General features: G+C 43.1%; 1 protein-coding gene across 1 annotated transcript; it reads right to left on the bottom strand.

Moving 5' to 3' along the window:
* Positions 1-211: 211 nt before the first annotated feature.
* Positions 212-23,912, bottom strand: tmtc3 (transmembrane O-mannosyltransferase targeting cadherins 3). The gene is made up of 14 exons (XM_052061217.1): positions 23,756-23,912; positions 22,598-22,811; positions 22,089-22,307; positions 19,915-20,014; positions 18,929-19,044; positions 18,166-18,338; positions 14,740-14,992; positions 13,426-13,574; positions 11,674-11,794; positions 11,483-11,594; positions 10,156-10,259; positions 9,914-10,083; positions 9,241-9,467; positions 212-5,044 (listed from the first exon to the last, which is right to left on the bottom strand). Exons 2-14 carry the CDS (start codon positions 22,784-22,786, stop codon positions 4,266-4,268), a joined length of 2,712 nt encoding a protein of 903 aa, XP_051917177.1. The 5' UTR covers positions 22,787-22,811; positions 23,756-23,912; the 3' UTR covers positions 212-4,265.

Below are 23,912 nucleotides of genomic sequence, written 5' to 3'. Positions count from 1 at the left end.
TGTCAACTCATGTGTGAATGTGTTTGGACATGTAGTTTGGGGACCCTTGGTTTAGGGGTTACGGTTTTAAATGAGAGACATTAGGGGTCATGAAACCCAAATGTCTCCTGCATACAACAAAAACAAAGGAAGTGACTTAACAATATTTATGGAGGGGATCGTAGCCGTCCACTGTTACTGATGTTTAATTTTGTCAACACAACAGGAGCCGTCATGTTGTCGCCTCATTTTATTTAACCGCCACCAACGGAATTGAATCTCAGCCACAAATATCTGAAATAAAAATCAGTCACACGGCAGGCATAAAGTAATTACAATCAAAACGTACCGACAATGATTGTACACAACTTATAGTGGTGGGAAATATGTAACTATAGTCACAGTTTGCATACAAAAACAATAATAAATAAAATACAATCTTTAAACACTTTCGGGGCTGCTAATTAACCAACAGTGTCACATACACAAAGTATTGCACGGTGAGGTGGGGAGTTGGTTGCTTAGCACGGGCAGCAACAATAGTGGTAATGGCAAAGACGGGAACGCAGGAAACGCGGCGGGAGATCAATACAGATTAGCGGGCGGTGATGAGGCGGAGGATGTTTTGCTCCATTTCGGGGGGGGGGGGGCGCCCTCATCGCCATCATCATTGTGGTCACTTCCTGTAATTGTGTTCCTACTTAGAGTGTGTGTGTGTGTGTGTGTGTGTGTGTGTGTGTGTTGTGTGAGTAAATGGGTCACATGGTAAGAAAACAACATCTAGTGTTTAACGACCAACTTGTGTTTTTTTCTTGACCAGCTAAACTGATACTTCAATGTTTTCGTAAGGAGCAGTTTGGGAAGCCGGTTACACTAAGCAACATGAAATTTGGTCGGAACACGCCTGTCATGAGACCCACAGAAAAAAAGAAATGCTCCAAATGAAATGAAAATGGTATCAATGGTTCAAGCAGCTTTTTGTTTAGGTTCTCTCCCATTTCTAGTTGTCCTTGACAATTTGGTCTGCTCGCCAGTGGCGGTTCTGGGGGCGTGGGGGGGCAACGGGGGCCAGCACTTATTCTGGCCCCCCCTGTGGTCCCCCCTCCGATCGTAGATTACGCAGTCGCGCCGAGTCACCGACGCGAAAGGTGGAACCAAAGTGCGTGATTTAACATTCTCGTCGGACCCTTTAGTGCGCTGCACCACTTAAAAATCAGCGGGAAAATGAGAAGCAGTCCGCAGAGAAGGAAATTACCACGACGAGCGTGTGTGTGTGCGTGCGCGTGTGTAACTTTTTTAGTCTCCCTTTTCATTTTCATTTTTATTTAACAGGATCAATATATAAGACATTGCCTTTTAAAATTTGGATAATTATATATTGCCACCAAATGACTGTTAGCATTTCTTTGGCCTGAGCGCAAAAACTAATAACGGAGGCTAGATTAAAACCCAAGTTAGAATTTTTCAGAGACTAAAGTCGGAACGGGCTCTATCACTAACCTACTGTATGCGAACAAAGTAGAAAAGTCCTGTTATGTGTTGTGTTTATTATGTAACTTTATGTTAACTGTTTTGTTAAGCTCTGTGTTACAGCTGCCGCTGTTGTGAAAGCGCTATATAAATCAGCATGTATTGTATGTAAAACATCTAGCTTCAGTGTATTTGCAATTTTTGTCCCCGGCAGGCTGGTACCATATCATCCCCCTGGCTTGAATATTCTCAACAGATGGACACGGCGTATTGTTACGCTTGCAGACATTTTACCCCTCCTAATACTGTTTTTTTCCCTCATAACTGTAATGTTATGACTACAATTTCAAAGTTTGAAGAAATAAAAAGTCAAATAAGATTTCGAATCTGTCTTTTTAGCCCTGGGTTGAATGTCCCCCCCCACCCCCCCATCAAAACCCCTGGCCCCAGCCCGGCTCCCTCAGTGAAATTGATCCAGAACTGCCCCTGCTACTCGCTTATCAAACTGGAAGCACATATGCTCGACATGGCTAAATGCTAAAATGTAAAGACTGATAGTTGCATGTGGGTGGAGCCTGGCGGCAAAGTTTTACGATTTGAAAGTTGGTTCAGTAGGACACTTCAGATGTTTTTCAAATTTTTAGCCCGCAAAGCTAATTCGACCTAGCCTCCTGGAATTCGGTATACCATGAGCAGAAACAGCATTTTGCAAAGGCCTTGCCCCAAAAGGAAATGGAAGCCTACAAGGGGTCCTTGAAGAGAGAGTTTGTCTGATGTTTGCCAAAATTGAAGCACACTTGAACCATATGCAGTTAATAAAAAGTCTTGTTTCATCATCATTTCAGTGGCGCACTGCAGAATTTGGGGAAAATTCAATTTCCAAAGCTCCTCACTCATCAAACATGGAACTGGGTATCCGTTGCAAAATTCTTACGTAGGTAGTAAAGTTTAATGCCGTGCCATAAAACAGAAAACGGAAGCAATAAAGTCTGCGGCAACACTTTGCGTGATAAATTTCCCACACTGAAGAGATTTATACGTGGCACCTATTTGTGGCCGGAAATACAAGCTGCACATGGGCTTTCCTGGTGGCGTGTCCACATTTCTGCACATCGTGGCCCCCGGAAAATATGTAAAAGCCTCAATTTCTATTTCCTCTTGATGGTGTTCAAGTTTCTCTTTTTGGCGCAAGTAGAAATAAGCCTGTCTATTTGTAGTACGCTATTCACAAATGGACCCATCTCCACCCTCACCCCCGTGGAACCTATCCATTGCCAATTGCAGGAAACTCACCTTTTTGTGCTTTTGATGCTCTAAGCTGACAAAATGGTGGCAAAGCCCGGGCTGATAAGAAAGTAGTACTTGGTGTAATGTTAGTCTGTTCATGTGATACAGCTCAACAGAGAGATGTCAGGGAGGAGCTATGTTTAGCCTGGGTCGACAGTGGAAGTCACGAGTCCCTCATTGCCTGTGCGTATACATGTCTGGCGTGATTGTGAATCATTTAAGAGTAATATGAGATGAGAACAAGAGTTTGAAATAGTATGAACGTGTTGCGAGATTATAGTGGGTGGTATATTGATGGTCAAAACAATTAGTACGGGAAATGATAAGCATTCAGGGCCTCGGTTACAAGTTTTTAGTTATTTGCAGTAAGGCTCAGTTCCTATACCCCGACGGGGTTGCACTGTATCTAGAGAACAAAAGGTGAAGAATACAGGAGCAGAAGAATTATTAGTACAAACCTAAGTCCAATGAAGTTGGGTAGTTGTGTTGTATCAACAAACAAAAACAGAGAACAATGGTTTGCAAATCATGTTCAAGCTACGGTATATTTAATTGTGTACCCTCCAAAGACAAGATGATCAACTTTGTTTTTTGCAAATAATCATTACCTTAGAATTTTATGGCTGCGACCCCCCCCAAACTGTTGAACGGGGGTGGGGGCTGGGCTGTATTTTACGGTTCAAAATGAGCCATGCATTTTCAATGTGAGGCAGGTCTGGACTGCAGTCAGGTCAAGCCCTGTACCCACGCTCTTATTAGGAAGCCGCACCTTTGTAACGCGTGCAGAAAGTGGTTTGGAATTGTCATGCTGAAATAAGCGGGGGCATCGACGAAAAAGTCATTGTTGCATGGCAGCTGTATGTACCTTTGATACAGTGCCGCCTGAGGGAATCAGTGTTGGTTTTCGGCCTTACGGCTGACATGCAATTTCTTTCTTCAGATTCTCTAAAACTTTTGATTGGCCGTTTATGAAGAAACCCCCCAAATTCCTTGCAACTGTACATTGAGAAATATTGTCCTTAAACTTTTGAAACCATTTTCTCAGGCAATCGGTCACAAAGAGGCGAACCTTGCCCCATCTTTGCTCGTGAAGAACGGAGCAAGCAGTTCATGGAAGCTCCTTTGATATCCAATCATGGCCACCGCCTGTTCCCAATTAGCGTATTCACCTGTCGGATGTTCCAAGCAGGTGTTTGATGAGCATTCCTCAACTTTCTTTTTTGCCACCTGTGCCAGCTAATTATGGAAGGTGTTGCAGCCATAAAATTGGGGTTAGTTAATTTAGTTAATGATTGTTTGAGAAAAACACCAACGTTTATCTGCTTGAACATTAAATCTCTTGTCTTTGTAGTGTATTCAATTAAATATAGGTTGAACATTTGATTTGTGTAAAACACAATGTCCTAACTTCATTAGAATTAATTGGCTTTGTCCAAAAAGAAAAAAAAGTTTTGTGTAAAAATAGTCTCAGCTCTTTTAAAAAAAAAAAAAAAGGGGGGGGGGCGCAAGAAAAGAAGAGAAGATTGTGGTCAGTTGCCGCTTAAAATGAGCTCGATCTCCTCCAGCCTTTTCAAAGCGGCAGCACGCTTCTGCTCGATGTCGCTCGTCTGCTCGGCAGATTTGGCCGCAGTCCGTCTGTCGGGCTGGCCAGCATCCAGCTCTGATTGATCAGGTTCTGCGGAGGATTTCCTCGCATTCTTCTCGCCTCGGGGACTCCGCCTTTCCTCCTCCGCCGTTGTCGGCTTTTCCTCCTCCGCTAGGGGCTGCCCGGCCGCGCTCATAGCCGCCATCTTGCCCCTGACGATGTTCAGATGGCGCCGGACGTACTCCTCGTGGGGCGCCAGCGCCAGCGTCTCCTCCAGGCAACGCTCAGCCCGGGGCAGGTCGCGCTCCTCAAAATAGACCACACAGAGGTTATGCTTGCCCTGCACGTTTCCCGGGTCCATCTGCAGAATGCGCTGGAAGCAGGCCTTGGCGCCAGCCGTGTCCTTCTTGTGGTTCATGAGGATGTCGCCTTTGAGGATTAGGCCCTTGATGTGCTCCGGATGGTGGTGCAGCAGTTCATCCAGCACGGGCAGCGCCTCCATCTCGCGGCGCGACTGCGAGTAGAGCAGCGCCAAATTGAAGAGCGCTGAACGGAAGCCCGACTGCAGCGCGATGGCCTTGTGCATCCAGCGCTCCGCCGCCACGTTTTCCTCGGCGTCCATGGCGAGCATGCCCAAGTTGAAGTAGCCATTTGCGTCATCCGGCTCCTCCTCCACGTAAGCCAGGAAACGGCGGTTGGCCTCTGGCCAGAACTTGGGTTCACCTGATGAGTGGGTGGGTGGTGGGGAAGGACAAGAAGGTATTGGCCATAGTGTTAACTTCAGATGTTACCTTCCGAGTGACCCGACTTGAAAAGTTTGAGTTATGAGCTGTCGCTTGGTGGATATTGTGTTTTGTGCTGTGGGCGCAAGCATCAAACTCGTGCTCAAGTTAAGAGAAGGGGGTGGGGGTTTGAGCCACAAGTGTTGTGAAGTGTCACAATCACATTTTAAGTTCAAAACTCTCTCTCCTTCAAGGCACCTTGATACTAAACCCCCCCCCCCCCCCCCCAAAAAAAACATTTAAAAAAACAGTAAAACGCTATGGAATCATAGCTGGCAGCTAAATAAGTTCTTTTGTATTAATTCTGAAAATGAATAGGATAGTAAGATGAATACTTTTTGATAAAATCATATTTTGAATATTTTTGAATACTATAGAATAAAAGATTAACCTTTTTTAAAAAAAAAATTACGATGCAAATCTTGTTTTTCTTTATTTATGGAAATAAGTGATTTAACTGTATTTATTTATTTATGTATTTAAATTCTATACTGTATGTATATATATATATATATATATTAGAGCTGTCAGTTTAGCGCATTTTTATTGGCATTAATTTAAATGAATTTTAACAGGATTAAATTTTTTCTCGCGAGATTAACGCGGCACACGTCACAAGCGGTTGTTACGTTGCTCTATAAATACACCAAACAACAAGCGCGCTGCAGAAGTCCACGCCCATGTCTGTTTTGCCAGCCACGGCAGCGCTAGACACCGAAAACGGATACTTTCGAGTTTATGAATGGAAAGTTTACTTTTAAATAGTTGCCATATATATTCTTCTCTCTGTGTATCATACAGGTATACGATGTATGCCACTGACGCGATTGTTACTTGTTTGGAACTATTTTGTGTGGAAGGTTACAGTGTTCTGCGTCCATATAAATAGAGCGGGTGGAGCTTCTCTGTGTTCGTCTGAAAGTGACAGTGCCTTCCAGTGGTAGCGACCTAGTGAAAGTAAAACGTCTCCAGTGTTGTCATCGAACCAAGTGTAGTCTTTCGAAATGAGGTCTACACAAAACTGTAGAGAGACTTGTGCGCAGGAAGGACCAACACAATCAACATAGCCCGACTATGTTAGGGGGAGTGAACCCCCCCCCCCTTTCAGAATGGTTTGCCCCTGCAGCACGGGGGAAGTGCGTGTGCTTGTTTGCACGGCCGGCAGTTTCGAATACAGCGGCACATAATGAACACTGGTGTACGGTGTCTCATTATTCTTCAACAAACATACAGAAACAGACTGCTGTGTTGAAAGCAAACTTGAGAAAAACGAAGTATGCAACCATGGCTTAAATCCACTATAGGCTGAGTACTAGTTTACCTTAGATGTGCACTTTATGTTATATTGCTCTGTTTTGATTTCATAAAAAAAAGCTGTTAAAGCAGCTGTTGTGTGACAAAATATTTTTTTCACCATTATTGATGGACAGTAATATTGTGTGAATAACTGCACCAAGTGAAAAATGATTATGTAAAATTGAAAATCAAAATTGTTATTTCAGTAAATATTTGCATTTGGCACATAGAAAATTGATTCATGATTCTATGTTGATGAGAGCATTAAAATGGGGAAAAAATAGGACAAAAAATGTAAAAGGAAATTCAGAAACGATAAAAAATGTGTGAGTAATCACGATTAATTTTTTTGTTCATTTGAGTTATTTATGACAGTTGCATTTTTAATTAAATATTTTAATCATTTGACAGCTCTTTATATATATATATATATATATATATATATATATATATATATATATATGCATTTTTCTTTATTTTTTTGTTGATGGTGGGGGAATTTATATATATATATATATATATATATATATATATATATATATATATATATATATATATATATATATATATATATATATATATATATATAGAATTATATATATATAAAATTATTTCCCCCCCCACCCACCATCAACAAAAAATATAAACAAAAATGTGTATTTTAAAGCACTTGCAGACTGAGGGATTAGTATCTTTGACATTTGTGACTGCATATGAAATTGACCAAATTTGGCCATAGAAGGTTTGTGCTTGATAGCAGCAATGTGATTTCAATTTTTTCCATGTCAAACCAAATGTGTTTAGTTCACAGCAAAGAAAGGAATAATAATAATAATGATAAGAACTACATAAATCAAAACAAAAAAACACTATTGTGACATGATTTCTGAAAGGGAGTGTGTGTGTGTGTGTGCACGCGCATCTTTTCTTCCATAAATTATGTCACCACTAGTTTGTACAAATAAAGGCTTCTCCTATCTGCAGTGCAGTAAATCATCAGCCCTCAGAAGCAGATCTGGCCAGAATGAGCGTGAGAAAGCCATTTAAAGTGAGCTACTAAAGCGTGACGAGTACGCCAGCAACCTTACACTGAACTTTCATTTGTCATCCAAGGTAGCGAGCGCTAAACAATGCTAACAACAAGCCGGTTGACCGCGTTCCAGTTGTAGTTATGAGTGTTCTGACAAACATGCAAAGGAAAGGAACCCTTTCCAGAAGGTGTTCAATTTATTTGGAGCATGCAAATGTTTCAGATGGACAAAAGTAGCACTCTGGAGGAATGTCTTCTCCCTCCCTAGAGAAAAAAACAACACGAGCTGTCTTTCACAAAATGTTTTTTTTTAAAATAAGACATTCATTAAAAAAAATAATAAAATCCAAGAAAAAGTATTTTTGAGAAAACAAGTCAGTGCCATTTTACAACGAATATGTTAAATTATTTTTTTTAGAGGAGAAAAAGAAAAAAAAATCCCCCCAGAAAGGAGATTAAAGAAATATTTTTGCATTATAATTTTCCTTTTTTTTTAAACCAAAGAAACATGATTTTTTTTGTTAATGTTTTGTTTTTGTCTTGGATAAAAGTCATTTCACAAGTGACTTTTCTAGTAAAGGAAGAGGTCAGTCTTACAAGGTCGCATCATTCCTTAAAAAGCATTTTTAGGAGAAAAGTCATTTTGTATGTAGTGTCTTTTTTTCCTTGCTTTGTGAAAATCAAGTGGTATTTTCTTTGGAGACAACACCCAAGTCAACGAAGAATGAGAAAGTGTTAGATCATTCAGGGAAAAAAATTAAATGTCTGAATGTGAGAGAATAAAGCCATCCTGTAATAATGTTCTGCCAGAGAGGGTAAATGCAGCTGTTTAAGTGACAGCTTTGACGGATGAGTGTGCAAACTGCAGGTGAGAGTTGCGGTGAGAAAAAAAAAAAATCAAGCCTTTCATCTTCATGACTCACCCCCCTTTGTTGCAGCTGCTTGAATACAATTCAAGAGTCATAATCCTTCCTTAGCCTGTGTAAGCCTACATTAGTCCGCCACCGCTGTACAATGCAGTACAGTTTATAGAAAGCATTGCCATTCAAAGGGTTTGAAGAGCAATTAATGTTATTTTTATTTTTTTTTTATGCGCGTGTCAGTCAAACGAGAAAAGCCAAAGATCTGACGGTGCACCCAGAGTTCATTCGAGCTCGTTCCGCATTATTACTGTCAACGCCCTGATCACCTTGGCAGGCCACATGTGGTGCCGCCTGCTGGTTTTTCTGGTATGGCAGCATGGTTTGGGGGGGGGGGGGGGATACTTCTGATTGGCTGATTTCATGGAACATTTTGATGAGTTTAAATCCATCCATATTTTTTTTTCTGCTGTATGGACCTTGTCATATGGGCCTCTCGTGCTGTTATGAAAGCACTCCAGCAAAGTTCAGTTTAGTTATTTGAAGTTCCTGTCTGCAGCTGAATAGTCAGAAAAAATATGGATGGTTGCAGAAAAAAAAAGTAATGTGCAGGAGCGTGTCTATTATAGTGTATGTGGGTGTGTGTGTGTGTGTGTGTGTGTCATATACATACACACACAAACACAAAATTCATATCCTTACAAGATTAAAGATTGTTTTCAAGACACTTGTTAAAATGATGTTTACTTTTTCTATTTAAATTGAATCTCATAATCTGTAACTTTGATATCATGGGGTTTTTTTCCCTACAAAATAAGAGATAATGACTTCAAATTCTGAATTACAGTAAACTGTTCTGTGTAAAAACTAAAGTACAGTCAACGCAACTAGTAAAATCCATTGAAGCATAGGCATTTGTGTGGTACTGGGAAATAAAAGAAAAGCTCTCACCTGACTCCTGCATGAGGAGACCAGAATTGAAGAGCGCCAGCTTGTGGCGTGGGCTGAGTTGCAGTGCCTGCTCAAAGTTGCGCAGCGCCTCCGACGGCTCCTTCATCTCGATGTGCACAATGGCCAGGTTGTACCACAGGTCGGCGTTAGCTCGGTCCAGCTCGAGCGCGCGTAAGTATGCATCGCGTGCCTCGGTCAGCTTGTTCATTTTCAACAGCAGCTCCCCTCTGCCGGCAAACGCATCACACACATTTCATTCGCAACAACAAATGAAAAAAAATATATAACTGATTTTTTTTTCCTCTGAATGTTGAATTTGTCAAAAAGAAAAAAAGTGCATTATTTGTCAATCTTACAGGGATAAAGTGTTATATTTCTAAGGGTTTTTTTAAGAAAGTCTTTTTTGGGCAATTGCTTTCTGGAGTAAATGAGGTCAGAGGAAACGTCCTGTTCCGAGAGAGAAAAAAATGAACAAGAACTAAGACAAACATTTCCTAGAACTTGTTGACATCTTTTTTAAGGGGAAGAAAAACATTTGGGGTGAATTCCAATTAAAGAAAGACAAATCTACACCTCCATCAAACAGACACCACCACTGTTTAACGCAGTTTTGTTCCATAACAGCATTTGAGCAGAAGAAATTGCCCCCCCCCCCCCACCTGCAAAGACTTGCCTGCTTATGTACGCTTGCTTGAAGTCAGGCCTCATACTGATGGCCTGTCGATAAAGCTGGTCGGCTTCCTCCAGACGGGACTCGTTTGCGCGAATCAAATTGGCCAAGTTAATGTAGACGTTGAGATGGTTGGGGGCCACGCGCGTAGCGTACTTCTTACCGGGAATAATCTACTGAGACAATCACAGTCAAAGTTTCAGTCAAGTCACGTGACGAGCGAGGCTTACCTTCAGCTCGCTTACCTGCGGCATGAGGGACTTGGCAACTAAATAGGCATCTTCAGCCTCTTTGGCCTTGTTCAAGTTCTTGTAGGTTCTCCCGACGTTCATGTGGGCGCCAATGTCATCTGGGATGGTCGGGATAAATTCACAAAAAGTTGGATTCGCAAGGATTGAAATGAGACTTCTTTCCAAATGTGAATACAAATCTGACACTGTAGATGAGCCTCCCAATGCGAGTGCAGGAGAAACACACAGATGGGTTCAAAATACACAAATTGCTCACGTGTACACACTGGCGGCTGCTCAAGCAGCAATGAAAACAAACAAACAAACAAATGAATTATATAATAAAGGACTTAGGATGACAACTGAAGAGGAGGTCAGTCAATTGTTTTGGTTTGATGCAGCCCTTTTGAGTGAATTAACTCATTCATGGCCGGGCAGGAGGCTGAGGGGAAGACCAAATAGGTTCAGAAGGTGAGGTTTATGGATGTCGTGAAAGAGGACATGAAGGTAGCTGGTGTGAGAGAAGAGCATGCACAAAACAGGGTTAGATGGAGGCAACTGATTCGCTGTGGCAACCCCTGCAGGGAAAAGCCGAAGGAAAAGAAAAAGAAGAAGAGGAAGAATGGCCCCCGTTCATCGATACACCGATCCATCCATCCATCATCTACCGCTTATCCGGGGCCGGGTCGCGGGGGCAACAGCTTTAGCAGGGAAGCCCAGACTTCCCTCTCCCTAGCTACTTCTTCCAGCTCTCCCCGGGGATCCCGAGTCGTTCCGAGGCAAGCTGGGTGACATAGTCTCTCCAGCGTGTCCTGGGTCTTCCTCGGGGTCTCCTCCCGGTGGGACATGACCGGAACACCTCACCGGGGAGGCGCTCAGGAGGCATCCGAATCAGATGCCCAAGCCACCTCATCTGGCTCCTCTCGATGTGGAGGAGAAGCGGCTCGACTCTGAGCCCCTCCCGGATGACCGAGCTTCTCACCTTATCTCTGAGGGAGAGCCCGGACACCCTGCGGAGAAAACTCATTTCGGCCGCTTGTAACCCATCAACACATTATTGGGTGAACATGTCCATCATAACAGGAGATGGAAAATTTTCAGGGATGTGAAATAAATGCACTCAATTGGAGACAAGTACCCTACACAGACGAATACTGATGTTTTTTTTTTTTAATCCTTGCGCCTGAAACAGGAGGTCGGCAATTTTTGTTTGCAGCTGCTAATGGTGGCGAATTCAAGAGACATGAAATAAATTGACCGAATTGGAGACAAGTACCGTACACAGATGAACACTGATGTTTTTTTTTTAATCCCTACTTGTGTCAAAACAGACAAGACTTACCAGGCTGCACGGAGGTGGCCTGCAGAAAATAGCGGAGCGCTCTGGCGTAATCGTTCTGGTTCTCCAGCGCGTGGCCAACATTGTTCCACAGCTTGGCGTTGTTCTTATTCACCTGCGAAAACCGCAGCCCAAAACATAAAACACTTTGCTCAATCAAGAAGCGAGGCAGCATTGTCGCCCTCCCTCCTCACCTTCAGAGCTGACATGAACAAAGTATATTCCGACTCCCAGTCCCAGTTCCTGTTGAAGGTCTTGACTGCGTGCGTTGTCAGCAGCACGCCGATCATCAGCCAGGAAATTTTCTTCAGGTACCTTCATAATAAGGGAAGAAATTTAATCTGTGCTGTATGTTATTTATGTTTATTGTCTGCTGGACGCGGCCCGGTAGTCCAGTGGTTAGCACGTGGGCTTCACAGTGCAGAGGTACCGGGTTCGATTCCAGCTCCGGCCTCCCTGTGTGGAGTTTGCGTGTTCTCCCCGGGCCTGCGTGGGTTTTCTCCGGGTGCTCCGGTTTCCTCCCACATTCCAAAAATATGCATGGCAGGCTGATTGAACACTCTAAATTGTCCCTAGGTGTGAGTGCGAATGGTTGTTCGTCTCTGTGTGCCCTGCGATTGGTTGGCAACCGATTCAGGGTGTCCCCCGCCTACTGCCCGGAGACAGCTGGGATAGGCTCCAGCACCCCCCGCGACCCTAGTGAGGATCAAGCGGTTAGGAAGATGAATGAATGAATGAATGTCTGCTGGTCAGGCAGCATCTCAGCCCGGGACAGAAAGAGACTGGAGCGACTGGTCAGGAAGGCCAGTTCTGTCCTGGGTTGCTCCCTTGACACTCCTTGAGGAGGTGGGCAACAGAAGGATGCTAACTAAGCTAAAAGCTATGATGGCCAGTCACAATCATAATAATAATAATAATTAAATGATGTGAAGGAAAATTGTAAATAGTACTGCGATTTATCCATTTTGTGTTCATATTGCATTTAATTGAAAGATGTTTGTTGTTTATTTTCTCTTTCTTCTTTCTACATACATTCTTGCTGCTGGAGGCTGTAAATTTCCTCAGTGTGGGACGAATAAAGGATATCTTATCTTATTATCTTATGTTACACATACAGTACATTTGACAAAGTTTATCCAATCTAATAATAAGGAAAATAAGTCGTGATTAATGAGGGGAAGCTTATCAAGATATAAATGACGTTACCAACAAGCATGTTTTTCGAATATGGGGAAGATGGGAAGAAGCCAGAATACCCGTACAAAAGCCACATAAGCACCAGGAGGAGCCGGAGCCAAGATTCAAACCAAAAGGGTACAACAGTGTATTCTGTGCGACCTCGCAGTTAGTTTCCCAAAGGGGGGGGGGGGGGGGGGGGGGGGAGAGAGAGAGAGAGAGAGAGAGATTTTTTTAAAGCTTTTATGTATATTTTTTTCCTTTCATGGAAATGTTCCACGTACAAGAGAAAAGTGCACTACTATCTGGAATTCAGTAGGTTTTTTTGGAATATGCTTTCCAAACCAGATCAGGCAATTTGAGGTTTCCTCGCCACGGCTCTTGCTCCCTTCATTTCAGACAACAAGAGGACTGAAATGATGGAATGCACTTCAAATTAGGGGAACATTTTTTTAAATATGGTCGGCTCAATGTCTTTCTTTCAAGTCATTTGATCTCGTCCACCACGCTCCACATGTGCTAGAAGCTCACATGCTCTGTATGACCTTTCCGAATATAGATATGGATTATACAGCGCCATGAAAAAGTGTTTGTCCCGTTTTGTTCTCTTTTTACAGGGAAGGGTCCCAGAGGATCTTTTCGGACGGCCTGTCACCATTGGATGAACTCATTAATCTTTGCAAAGATTGAAGGAATTAAAGAAGCCCTTTCAAAGCAAAACGACCGATAGCCTTCATGTCGCAACTTCATGCAGCGTCTCCTCTGCTCACCGTTTGTGCGAGACAACCTTGAATCCGTGCGCTACCAGCACGCAGAAACCCATGCTGGGAACATACAGGACCCTCTCGGCCACGACAAACCCCACCGGGAAGAAAAGGTTGGATGCAGGAATGAAGGGCAGGACGATCAGAGACAATGCCTGGAAGGAGACAGGAGAGGATGTCAGAAAAAAAGGCCGCTTCGTTCAATGAGGCACGTTATCCACGCCAGCTGCTGTATTTTGATGTTCCATCTCTTGATTGAAACATGATGCAACATTTCAAAAATAAGCGCCTTGTGCATCCGCGTCCCCGCTAAAGGTTGTCTTTTGCTCTTATTTACGGTCTGTAAAAATGTTCCGGCTGGTTGCGCAACACAAGTTTGATTTCATTTCAGCATGCCCGCAAAAAAATAACCCATAAGGCCACATTTATATAATCAGCTACGGTGAAACACGAGGGCTCGACTGCGGATGCGGGAGAAATGTTTTTGGGATGCGTCAATGTGATGATGTTGAGAGGACAGGAGCATAAAAGACACGTTAAAGGGATTGTCACCGAGAAATAAGTTTACCAGAGAACAACAACTAAAACATTTCGCTGCTCCGAGGGCACACAGAACAAACATGATGCTGCACGCAGGTGAGCACAACTGGAACGCCAGCTGTTGCTAAAGAATGTGTTTATCTTTAAAATCTTTAAAATTAAACTTGGCAGAAGAAGTCGCGGAATAAAAACATGGACGTACGCAACATTGTCAAGTGACCGCTACTCTAAAGAGAGAATAAACAAATTTTAATGATATGGCTTTGTTACCCTAAATGTATTTTTGAGGTCTTTACTTTTTCCAGGTCTTTGAGATATTTTCATTTTTACATATGACCTATGAAAGTGATACGGATTTTACCATGAGTTGTAATACAGGGGGGGAAAAAAAGACCTCCACCTGTTGCTGAAATCATAAATATTACAAGATATATTATGACATTTTTTTATTCTAATATTTTTATGGAAACCTACCATGCTCGAGAAAAAATGAGGGCAGATTCAGTGGAAAGAAATGAATTGACAAAAGTGTCATCATGATGAAGCTGACTCCACATGACGTCAGATCAACGTTTGAAACGAATCTGGGTGCAACTAATGAGTCACACAGCGACCTGAAACATAATCTTGGATACAGACAATGTTGTGGAGCGACCGCTCGGCAGTCTACGAGAACAAATTAAAAACAAAATAAACAGACAACCACCACCACCCCCCCCCCCCCGCCACACACACACACACACACAATTCCCACACAATGTGCGGATGAATTCGCATTACCATGACGACCGTCTTAGCAGAGCTGCGTGAGCAGGTGATGCTGCGATACGCCAGCAGGCCCAGGAGGATGTAGAAGAGCAGCGTGGCCAGGTTGCGCTGGTCCAGCGCAGACTCCACCAAGGGAATGGTGCCCATGGTCCAGTCGCAGCACAACTCGGACGGGTTGAGCAACAACCACGCGTTGACGGGCAGCAGGTAGTTGAAGGTCAGCTGGCGGGTTGGCGTCGGACTGACGGCTGCCGGGTTGTCAAATCTGAAAAAGATGCGCGCGTTGTGAGCCCGTTTCAGACAGAGATCCTTAAAACTATCCTGCATCAGAAGACACCAAGTGAATTTGACACACAACGCAGCAAAGCAGGAAATTGAAACATCTTTGGTCATCTTTCAAATGCGACATCCCACAACTAGTACCGGCTTAAGTCTTCTCTTTAAAAACAGACATCCAAAATTTTAACACCTTAACTCATTCAGTACCAGCCAATTCTCGACCAAGTCTGAAAAGACGTTTGAAAACGTCTTTGGGAGTGAATGAGTTAAAAAACAAAAAAATCTAACTTTTATCCCATTGTGACAGAGTCTAGCGAAGTCAAAACCTTTTTGGATGCTTTTACACGGCGACATGACACCATGGCAATCTCACGCTACCTTAAGGATTTTAAATTCAGAAATACCGCAAAATGTGCGCAGTCGGGCCAAGAGGGCTGTTTATCTGCATTTGACAAGCAATCATTTTAGGGTCTTGCTGCCAATGTTAAAGCACATAGACTGGAAAGATCGGTGTTTTCATTAGGTGCATGTGGGCAAAGCATGGCGGGCAAATTTGATGACTTGCCAGAAGACGGGAACCCACATGTGACTCTGCCAACCTCTAAGAACATGTTATGGCGACTGCTGCGTTTATCCTAATCCTGCCCTCTTAACTCATATTCCTGTGTTATGGCTCGTACGGCTTATCCCGGGAATTCTAGCCCCCCGAGAAGACAAAAACAAGTTTGAGGATTATAGGCTTAGCACTTTTGGAACTAATTGTTGAGGAATTTTATCTGTGAGATGGCCGGTTCGATGGCTGGCAAAGGAGCAGACAAACTTGTGACTCATCAACGAGATAGGACAGACGAGGAGGCTCCGGACCATGAGGGATGACATTTAAGACGATTACAAAGAAGCACTTCCCAAAGTTGTTGCTGTGGTACGTGTCGTGTCTTCATTGCAGAATGAAGAGTCGTGGGGAGCCCTTCATTCCTTTTTTTTTTTTTTTTATATCTACTGTATCAGCCAAGGTCACTCACAGGGGCATGTCACAATAACGGCCTTGAGAACAACATAACTATCATGATAAACAATAGCGATGATTTTTTTATGCTACTGCTGTTGTGATAGAGCATCTTAAATGGGACTACCGTATTTTCACGACTATTCGACGCATCATACTAATGGCCGCAGTCTCATTAATGGGTGACATTTCTGTATTTTACACATACACAGGACGCATCGTACTAATGGCCGCAGTTTTACAGTGGTAAAACATACGCCAGCTTAAACATACGGCATGCATGCGCGCACTCTAACACGTTAGCTTGAAGCATACGGTAGCATGCCAAGACATACAGATAAGATAAAAACACGTTTTTAAAAAGGCAACGAAAGCAGAACTGAGTTCGGGTGTATTTTATTTAGCCATCGTACAATGTTCTCACGTTTATCGATCAATCATCACCCAGAAATCCATCAAAGTCCTCATCCTCTGTATCAGAAGCAGAGGACTGCACATCTCAGTTGTCATTGAATGCATCACATGCTAGTGTGAGTTGCTACGTATTGCCGAGCGGAAAGAAGGAGTAGCAACAGCAAAGTCAACATTTCTCTCGTGTGAAGCTTTCCCACATTTGAAAGTAAAGAACAGAGCGAAACATGGTGGCAGCGCGTGTGTGTGTAGAAAGAATTGAACAATTGTGCAAGTACCGTAATCCATCAAAAACGCCGCGTTCCCTCTCGTTGTTGCGTATTGTGGCGTAACTCGCCAAGTGCTGCCTCTCACTCTTTGTAAAGTTGTGTTTGCCACCGATCATCCATTGTTCCCATGCCGTTTGCAACTTTACTTTGAACGCCCGGTTGATGCCAATGTCCAGCGGTTGGAGTTCTTTAGTCAACCCTCCGGGAATAACGGCAAGCTCAGAGTTCATTTGCTTGACTTGTTTTTTTAACCGCTGCTGTGAGATGGGCACGCATGCCAAAAGCATAACCGGTGGCTTTAAGTTTGAACTGAGCTTCGTAGGCGTGTCTTTTTGTCGAATTTATTTTCAGGGGTTCTTAGAAACCAAAACCGGAGTTGTTTTGCAACAATGCACATTGCCACACTCTATACAAGTGTTGGTACTGGCTGGATGCGTCCACTTACACGCCCACCCTTCACCATTGGTGGACTAGCTTGCCTGTCCTCTCTCTCCCTCTCTCTCCCTCTCCATATATGTATATATACACGCCCACCCTTCCCTGATTGGCCGACTTCTTTCCGCATGCCTGGCCACAGTCACTTCCGCCTTTTCTCTATATAAACAGCGTGTCGGCTGTCAGTCAGATTTTGGAACTCAGCGCATATAAAGGACGCTCCGCACCATAAGGCGTCCTGTCCATTTTGGAGGAAATTTAAGACTTTTAATGGCGCCTTATAGTCGTGAAAATACGGTATATCCTTTTTTTAAAGAGTAAATAACTTAATTCTCAAGAACATTGGCATTGAAATGGAGAACAACAAAAATATCTTCGATAGATTAAAAAAAATATGGACGTATAACAGACCCAGGCTCTGTTTACAAAAATTGACCTTGAGCCATTGTCAGAAGTCAGGGAAGCATTTTAAAACGGTACATGCGAGTTGTGATAGTGACATTTCTGCACTTCACATGCTACAAAAGGGCATTCCTGCCTCCCTGTGTTAGGTCTCCCATAAAGCAGGCAGATTTTCGTTTTATAACTCAGCCTCATCTTGTATTGTATCCAGCTTCTTTTTCAGTTTTGTCCACGTTAGGGTCCGTTACGGCTGTTGGTCATCATGGCATGCGTATGTGTGCATGTGTATATGCGTGCGTGCGTACGTGTTTGAGCGCACGTGCGGCAATGGGTCGATTGCAGGCTGGCTGCTTGAAAAGTCGCTCTTGGGTCAAAAAAGGTTGGGCACCTCTGACTTACAATACAGATAACATCCCATTTAATAACGTGGGGAGACCAGCGGCTATTAGTCCGAAGCAGCTAATGTACTCGTTTTTTATGGCTAAATTTTGTTGCGGCTTTTAATCATGTGTGGTTTATAGTCAGGAAATTACAGTGCTTGGGCTCACAAATTGGTGCCAGTCTGGAGTCCTGTAATGTGAAATATGCCTTGGCTCCAAAAAGGATGCAAAACATCGAGTTTAGAGTACAGCTTACCTGGTGAAGACGGGTAACTGCGACTGGATGACCTGGACACGCACTATGACTAGCAGCAGCGTGCTGATGACCAGCACGATGAGCTTCAGCAACATCTGGAGGACGGCATACGGGAAGGCGCCCTTTCCCCGTAAAGCCTGCCTCAGCGTGACCAGCAGCATCGGTAAAGTGAACTGGGAGAGCAGAGTTCATTTTGAGTTTATAAAAATGGCTTTGTAGCACCTGCTACACATTTTGAAAACAAATCAGTCCAGGCTGAATATTTTGTCATGATCTGCCAAAAAGGTGGAGGCCTAAGACCTACAAAAATGTCTCTGGAGACCTCCACTAAACTCAAAAGGAAGTCGGCCATTTTTAATTTCCTTTCAAATGTTGCCTCATTTTTGGCCTTGAATAGAACTTGTATTTGATCAAAATAGCTTTTAATCCAATTGCAATTCTAATGTAACAGATTCCCAACGAGCCGGTACCCCAATGTTGCCAGTGCTGCGAGAGCCCTTTAAACCCAGTAATTGAATTGCATTAAAAAAAGTGCTTTAAAATGTCAATAAATAAATACTAATACCATAAAAATCAATTAAATCAATAAATATGCAAGATAAAATGCTCCAATTCTTTTTTTTTTAAGTTGGACAGTTAGTTTACAAAAAAAAATCCAAAATACGAATAACATTTCTATTTCAGTAATAAAAATCTACTTAATGGCTTTTACACACAAAATCCATCTCCGTCACACTTGATTGATGGTCGACGGTTCCCTTACCCCTTGCGCCACGAACACCTCGTACACGCAGCAGATGCCGACGACGGTAATTCCCTGCTCTTTGCACAGTGTCGCTGCTGCCACCAGCGCGACGGTCAGAGCGATGGGAGCCCACACTAAACGCCAAGAATACACAACAAGGTTGGAAGGAAGTGAGCACTGAGCTGACTGCTGTCAGGCTGATGAATAAAAAATAACAATCATAATAATAATAATTAAATGATGTGAAGGAAAATTGTAAATAGTACTGCGATTTATCCATTTTGTGTTCATATTGCATTTAATTGAAAGATGTTTGTTGTTTTTTTCTCTTTCTTCTTTCTACATACATTCTTGCTGCTGGAGGCTGTAAATTTCCCCAGTGTGGGACGAATAAAGGATATCTTATCTTATCTTAAGACGCAGACTACTGTAATAGGCGACGACTGGCCAGCTGCCACGTGTGCTGTCCAGACCCGTGGTTTGGGTCTATTAATGATAAACTTCTGATCTGAGATTTTTTTTTCTATCATGTAGTAAGATTATTACCGGTACATAAACGCACCAAATTAACTGAGATACAGTAGACATAATCTGCCTGTTTTGACATTGCAACTTCTGGGCCCTTACGATTCACATAACTTAGCTAACTAACAACAGTTGCATTTTATTAAACCAGCTGTCTCACCTTTGAATTTAAAAAAATAAGTGGCTTTGTTGGAGGGACGGTTTCATGTTTTTCAGATTGCTTTCAATGGGGGAAATTGATTCAACATTCTCCTAAATTGAGTTACGACCTTGGTCACAGAACAAATTAATCTCCTCGGACAATGTAACACGGAATTTAACAGTGGTAAGTGTCACCCGAATGTAAAAGCGTGTCAACTGCTGTATACTATATCATTTTAAAAAAACAAAAAACTCTCACCCTTTGAAGATCCCTCATGACAGATGTGTCATGACGCGAGAACAGAAAGAAAAAAACGGGAGGAAAAAAAGAAGCTCACCTATGGAGTGGTCTGTGCCAGTCGATTTGGTGTAGGCCAAGAAAGCAGCGAGGAGGAAGATTGACGACAGGAGTTCAGCTCTGCCGACCACACCGGTCACCTGGTTGGAGTAGATGGGTTAAAAAAAATAAAAAATAAATGCATTAAAAATTAAACATGAATACACATTAAATAAAAATCACAAGTAGCAAAAATTAGTCATATTAGTTTTTGTGTTGGTACAGTGACAACATTCTGTAGAACTATTTTCCTAAAGTAAGTTAGCCTGCGGGGGCAGACCAGCCCCAACCAGGTTTGGAAGGCCCATCCAAAACGGATGCCAAAACAGTGGATGTAAGAAGCCTTAATTAAACATTTGGGAAAGGACCATCCATCATGATGGAGGAGTGAGTCTCAGATAAGACTTCACACACATTGCGCCTTTCTGCAATTCTCCTTCACACGGGGAACTTGCCACCTTTTCAAACAGAAAAGAGACACGGGAAAACGGTTGAAAATGATCATGCTTTTTTACACAAAACGTGGCAGGAAGACCGAGTGCCGAGTGTCAAACTTCACGGCTAATTTCCCGGCTATTTCCTTTCACGAGACCGACCCCGTGAAAAGCCGGCAAAGCCGTGTGTTAACAAGATGACTTGGGCTGGTAGTTTGAAAGGATGGGCTTCAAAGATGCCCGTTTGAGCAAACACAAGTCGGCTATTGAAAACTAAAAACCAAAACGTAATAGAAAAGGAATGCTTCACTTCGGGAGGTAGACTGAGGGGAAAAAAAACATGAAATATGATGATGTGAAATATGAAAACAGCTCTTCAGGGTTTCTTCATGAGGCACCATGTGCACACATCAAAGCCTCCGGGGTGAGTCATAAGACACCTCTTGTTAAGGTCGAAGCAAGCACACACGAATAACAAATATGAGGGACACCCTGTCTGACAACAAGGTGGGACATTTGCACAAACTTTTAGTGCCCTCGTTTCTCCTAAAAATGGCAAGATTCTAAGCAAGATTTCCCTTTTGTTTTGGCAACAACCTTTTCAAAACAGAGCTTCGTCTTGAGGATTGATCAATGCAACGCTTGAAATGTGTTCCAATTACCTTGAACGATATATATTTAATAGTCAATGAAATTTAGCAATGAAAAGGCACTGGACTTGTTAATGATTTCTCATATTTGATAGCAAGGTCAGAAACGGATCAAAATCAATATGCAACCGTTTACATTTTTCATTTCGTCATGTAAATTTTTCCGATTTGGATTCAATTGTCATTTGGTCTGCCGTGTTGAAATTTGAGCCTTATGTTCAACCAGCTTGTAAGAATCCAAAGACACCAAACATTAAGGCAACAACATTACAGTCAAGGACAACGGACATCTAAACGAAAATGTACCATTTAAGCACCTTGTGCGCAAATATTTGGGTCTCCGGAGTGCCTGCGCAACAATCAAGTGTGACGCCGCAGCAAGTTAGCCAGCCAACGGCTTTTGCGAAAGCTTGAACAACAGTGCAAGCAGAAACAATCCATTCACAAATTGTGGCGTCAATCACCCGGCGCTGTCTTGTCTTGGTACAACTGTGTTCGCCATTGCTCTCTCGCCGCTCGCAACTTCATTTTGGCCGTTTCTGTCCAATACCATGACAACCAAGCACAACAATAAAAGGGGACATCACGCGCCAAGTTATGCGAATCGCTACGGTTCTGGCCCCACTTCTTCTCGACAAGGTGGCTCACCGGGATATCGAAAAGAGTGGCACCTCATCCATGTTGATGTGGTTGGGCTGGTTTGCCGGCAACTTTTTGTGGGGCGTCCCGTACATTTTTGGAGAAATTTTAAGACTTTTAAGTGCATTTTATGGTCGGGAAAATACAGTAGGTCAGGTAAATTCAGTAATCATGAACCGCGACAAAGCGCGAGAGTGTCCAATGACTAACATGATCACAGTGATGGACATATGAAGCTTCATGAAGCAATTGGTGAGTTTAGACTCCTCTAGATGGGGCACTTGGTTTAAAAATGCTGTGGAAAGAATACATTTCAATTGCAGTCACCTTTGCCTTGAAACCAACAGCACCATCTAGAGTAAGACAAAATATCACAAGTGCTTCATGAAGCTTTGTTTTATCATTACTACATGACATCCATCGCTAAAATGGGAGCGCAGAGAACCACTCACCGCTTCTGTGTGGATGGGGTGCACGGCAAATAGCAGCGACGCCACCAGGCCGGAGGTGGGGTCCAGGAAGAGGCGGCAGACACGCAGGAAAAGCAGGCAGGTTGCGGCATGGAGAGCTACATTAAGCAGGTGGTAGGAGGCTGGGCTCAGCTCGCTCAGCAGATAGTTGAGGCGGAAGGTGAGCACCGTAAGCGGCCGGTAGGACTTGTGGCTACGTTCCTGGAATGGGAGTACGAAAGACGGGATTCATTTTTTTTATCATTTACATTTCAACAAATCAAAGTATCGCTCTGCAAAAACTCAGACTCGGGTGCCTTCATAGGCCGAGTACTTTTGTTTGAATTTACCTTCAGTTCGGGTTGGGTCATATAGGCTGAAAGACAATATTAGGGTTTTTTTTCTCACCAAAATCCAATTCCTGGTTTGAATTGATTTTCCCCTACTTTGCTTACAAAAAAAGCCACGGACAATGACATTTTTGGTGAGAGAACAGGTGGAAGCTGATGTACCTCTGCCATAGGCGTACCCCAAAAGTCATTGAGAAAGAGATTCTTCAATGGCGTGGTGGGCCGCAGGTCCTTGTTGTCGAGGATAGCCGAGACATCGTCAAACACAAAGCCGCACGACAGGCTGTTCCAGTAGCACACCAACACCAGGCCAGTGAGCAGCAGCGCCTCTTTGCACGACACGACAGCCATTGCGCAGCGATGCCGTCATGGATCGCTGTGCAAGAAAAAAAAGAGGTGATTTAGGATGGATGGTCAATCAATTTTAGCAATTATTTTGAGTTTAGTGTTTATTTTTCTACAATGCAATTTTTTTTGTGGCTTGTAGACCACTGCTTGCACTCACAACATGGCTGCGAAAATAGGAACGAGCTTAAAAAAAACCACAATCAGTGTTGCAAACTTCGTGACCATGAGCAACTTTTCATTCCTGCTGAGGAATCATTTTAACATTGTTTTGTATATGAATAGAAAGCAGCCCTCACGTATCGACTGATTGTGGCTCACTTGTTTTCTGGGTTTGGACGTTCGCAAGTTGAGTCATTTTCAGCCTCCTGCAAGTGGCAAATTGGCCACTCAAGACGGATAAAAATGGGTGGCTCTTTTTCTGCTTAACTCATATTCCAGGAACACAACATTTGGATTGGAGAGGAAGCCGAAAGTAGATGGAGAAACCCCAAGCCAGCACATGGATCCCAGAATCAAACCCAGAACCTCAAAACTGTAGCAGCAGCCTCGTCAATAATAAAGACAGCAAAAAAAAAGAAGAGTGCACACAGAATTTGGGCGCATCGTCCTCAAAATCAAAATATTGTTAGGATAGCCAGGTTTGAAAACCACTATTTGAAGTTGTCAGTCACGTAATGCAACCGGAAACCTAACAGCTGACTTCAACCCCAAAAGCAGAGTGTAACTACCGCTGTTGTGAGCCCCTTAGGACAGGTTTGGGTTTTAGAAGTCACTTTTCCAACCAACCATATTTTCATCGCACATTCTATCTTGCTAATTTTTCAGAAAAAGAAGTTTAATGACAGCTCGCCACCATCAGCTCGAATGAGTTATAGTTTCGCAGCTAATAGTAGTTAGCCGCGAGGCACGGAAAGTAGCGAGTTGTGATCCTGTAAAGTTCAATCCCAAGTAGCAATTCGTGTCGACACGTACCGTGTTCTCTTGAGGATAGGGGTGCAGTGTAAAACGTGAAGGGAAACGACAAAAATCAGCTGAATGGAAACAAACAACGACAAAAGTGGGTACACGATCCAGCAAGCAGTATTCAAGTTGTGCGCACGCGCCAGCCAGACTCGATTTGACACGATAA

Source organism: Hippocampus zosterae, chromosome 3 (assembly GCF_025434085.1).
Source record: "Hippocampus zosterae strain Florida chromosome 3, ASM2543408v3, whole genome shotgun sequence".
In the NCBI taxonomy this organism is placed as follows: Eukaryota; Metazoa; Chordata; class Actinopteri; order Syngnathiformes; family Syngnathidae; genus Hippocampus; species Hippocampus zosterae.
This window is presented reverse-complemented; position numbering and strand designations above follow the sequence as displayed.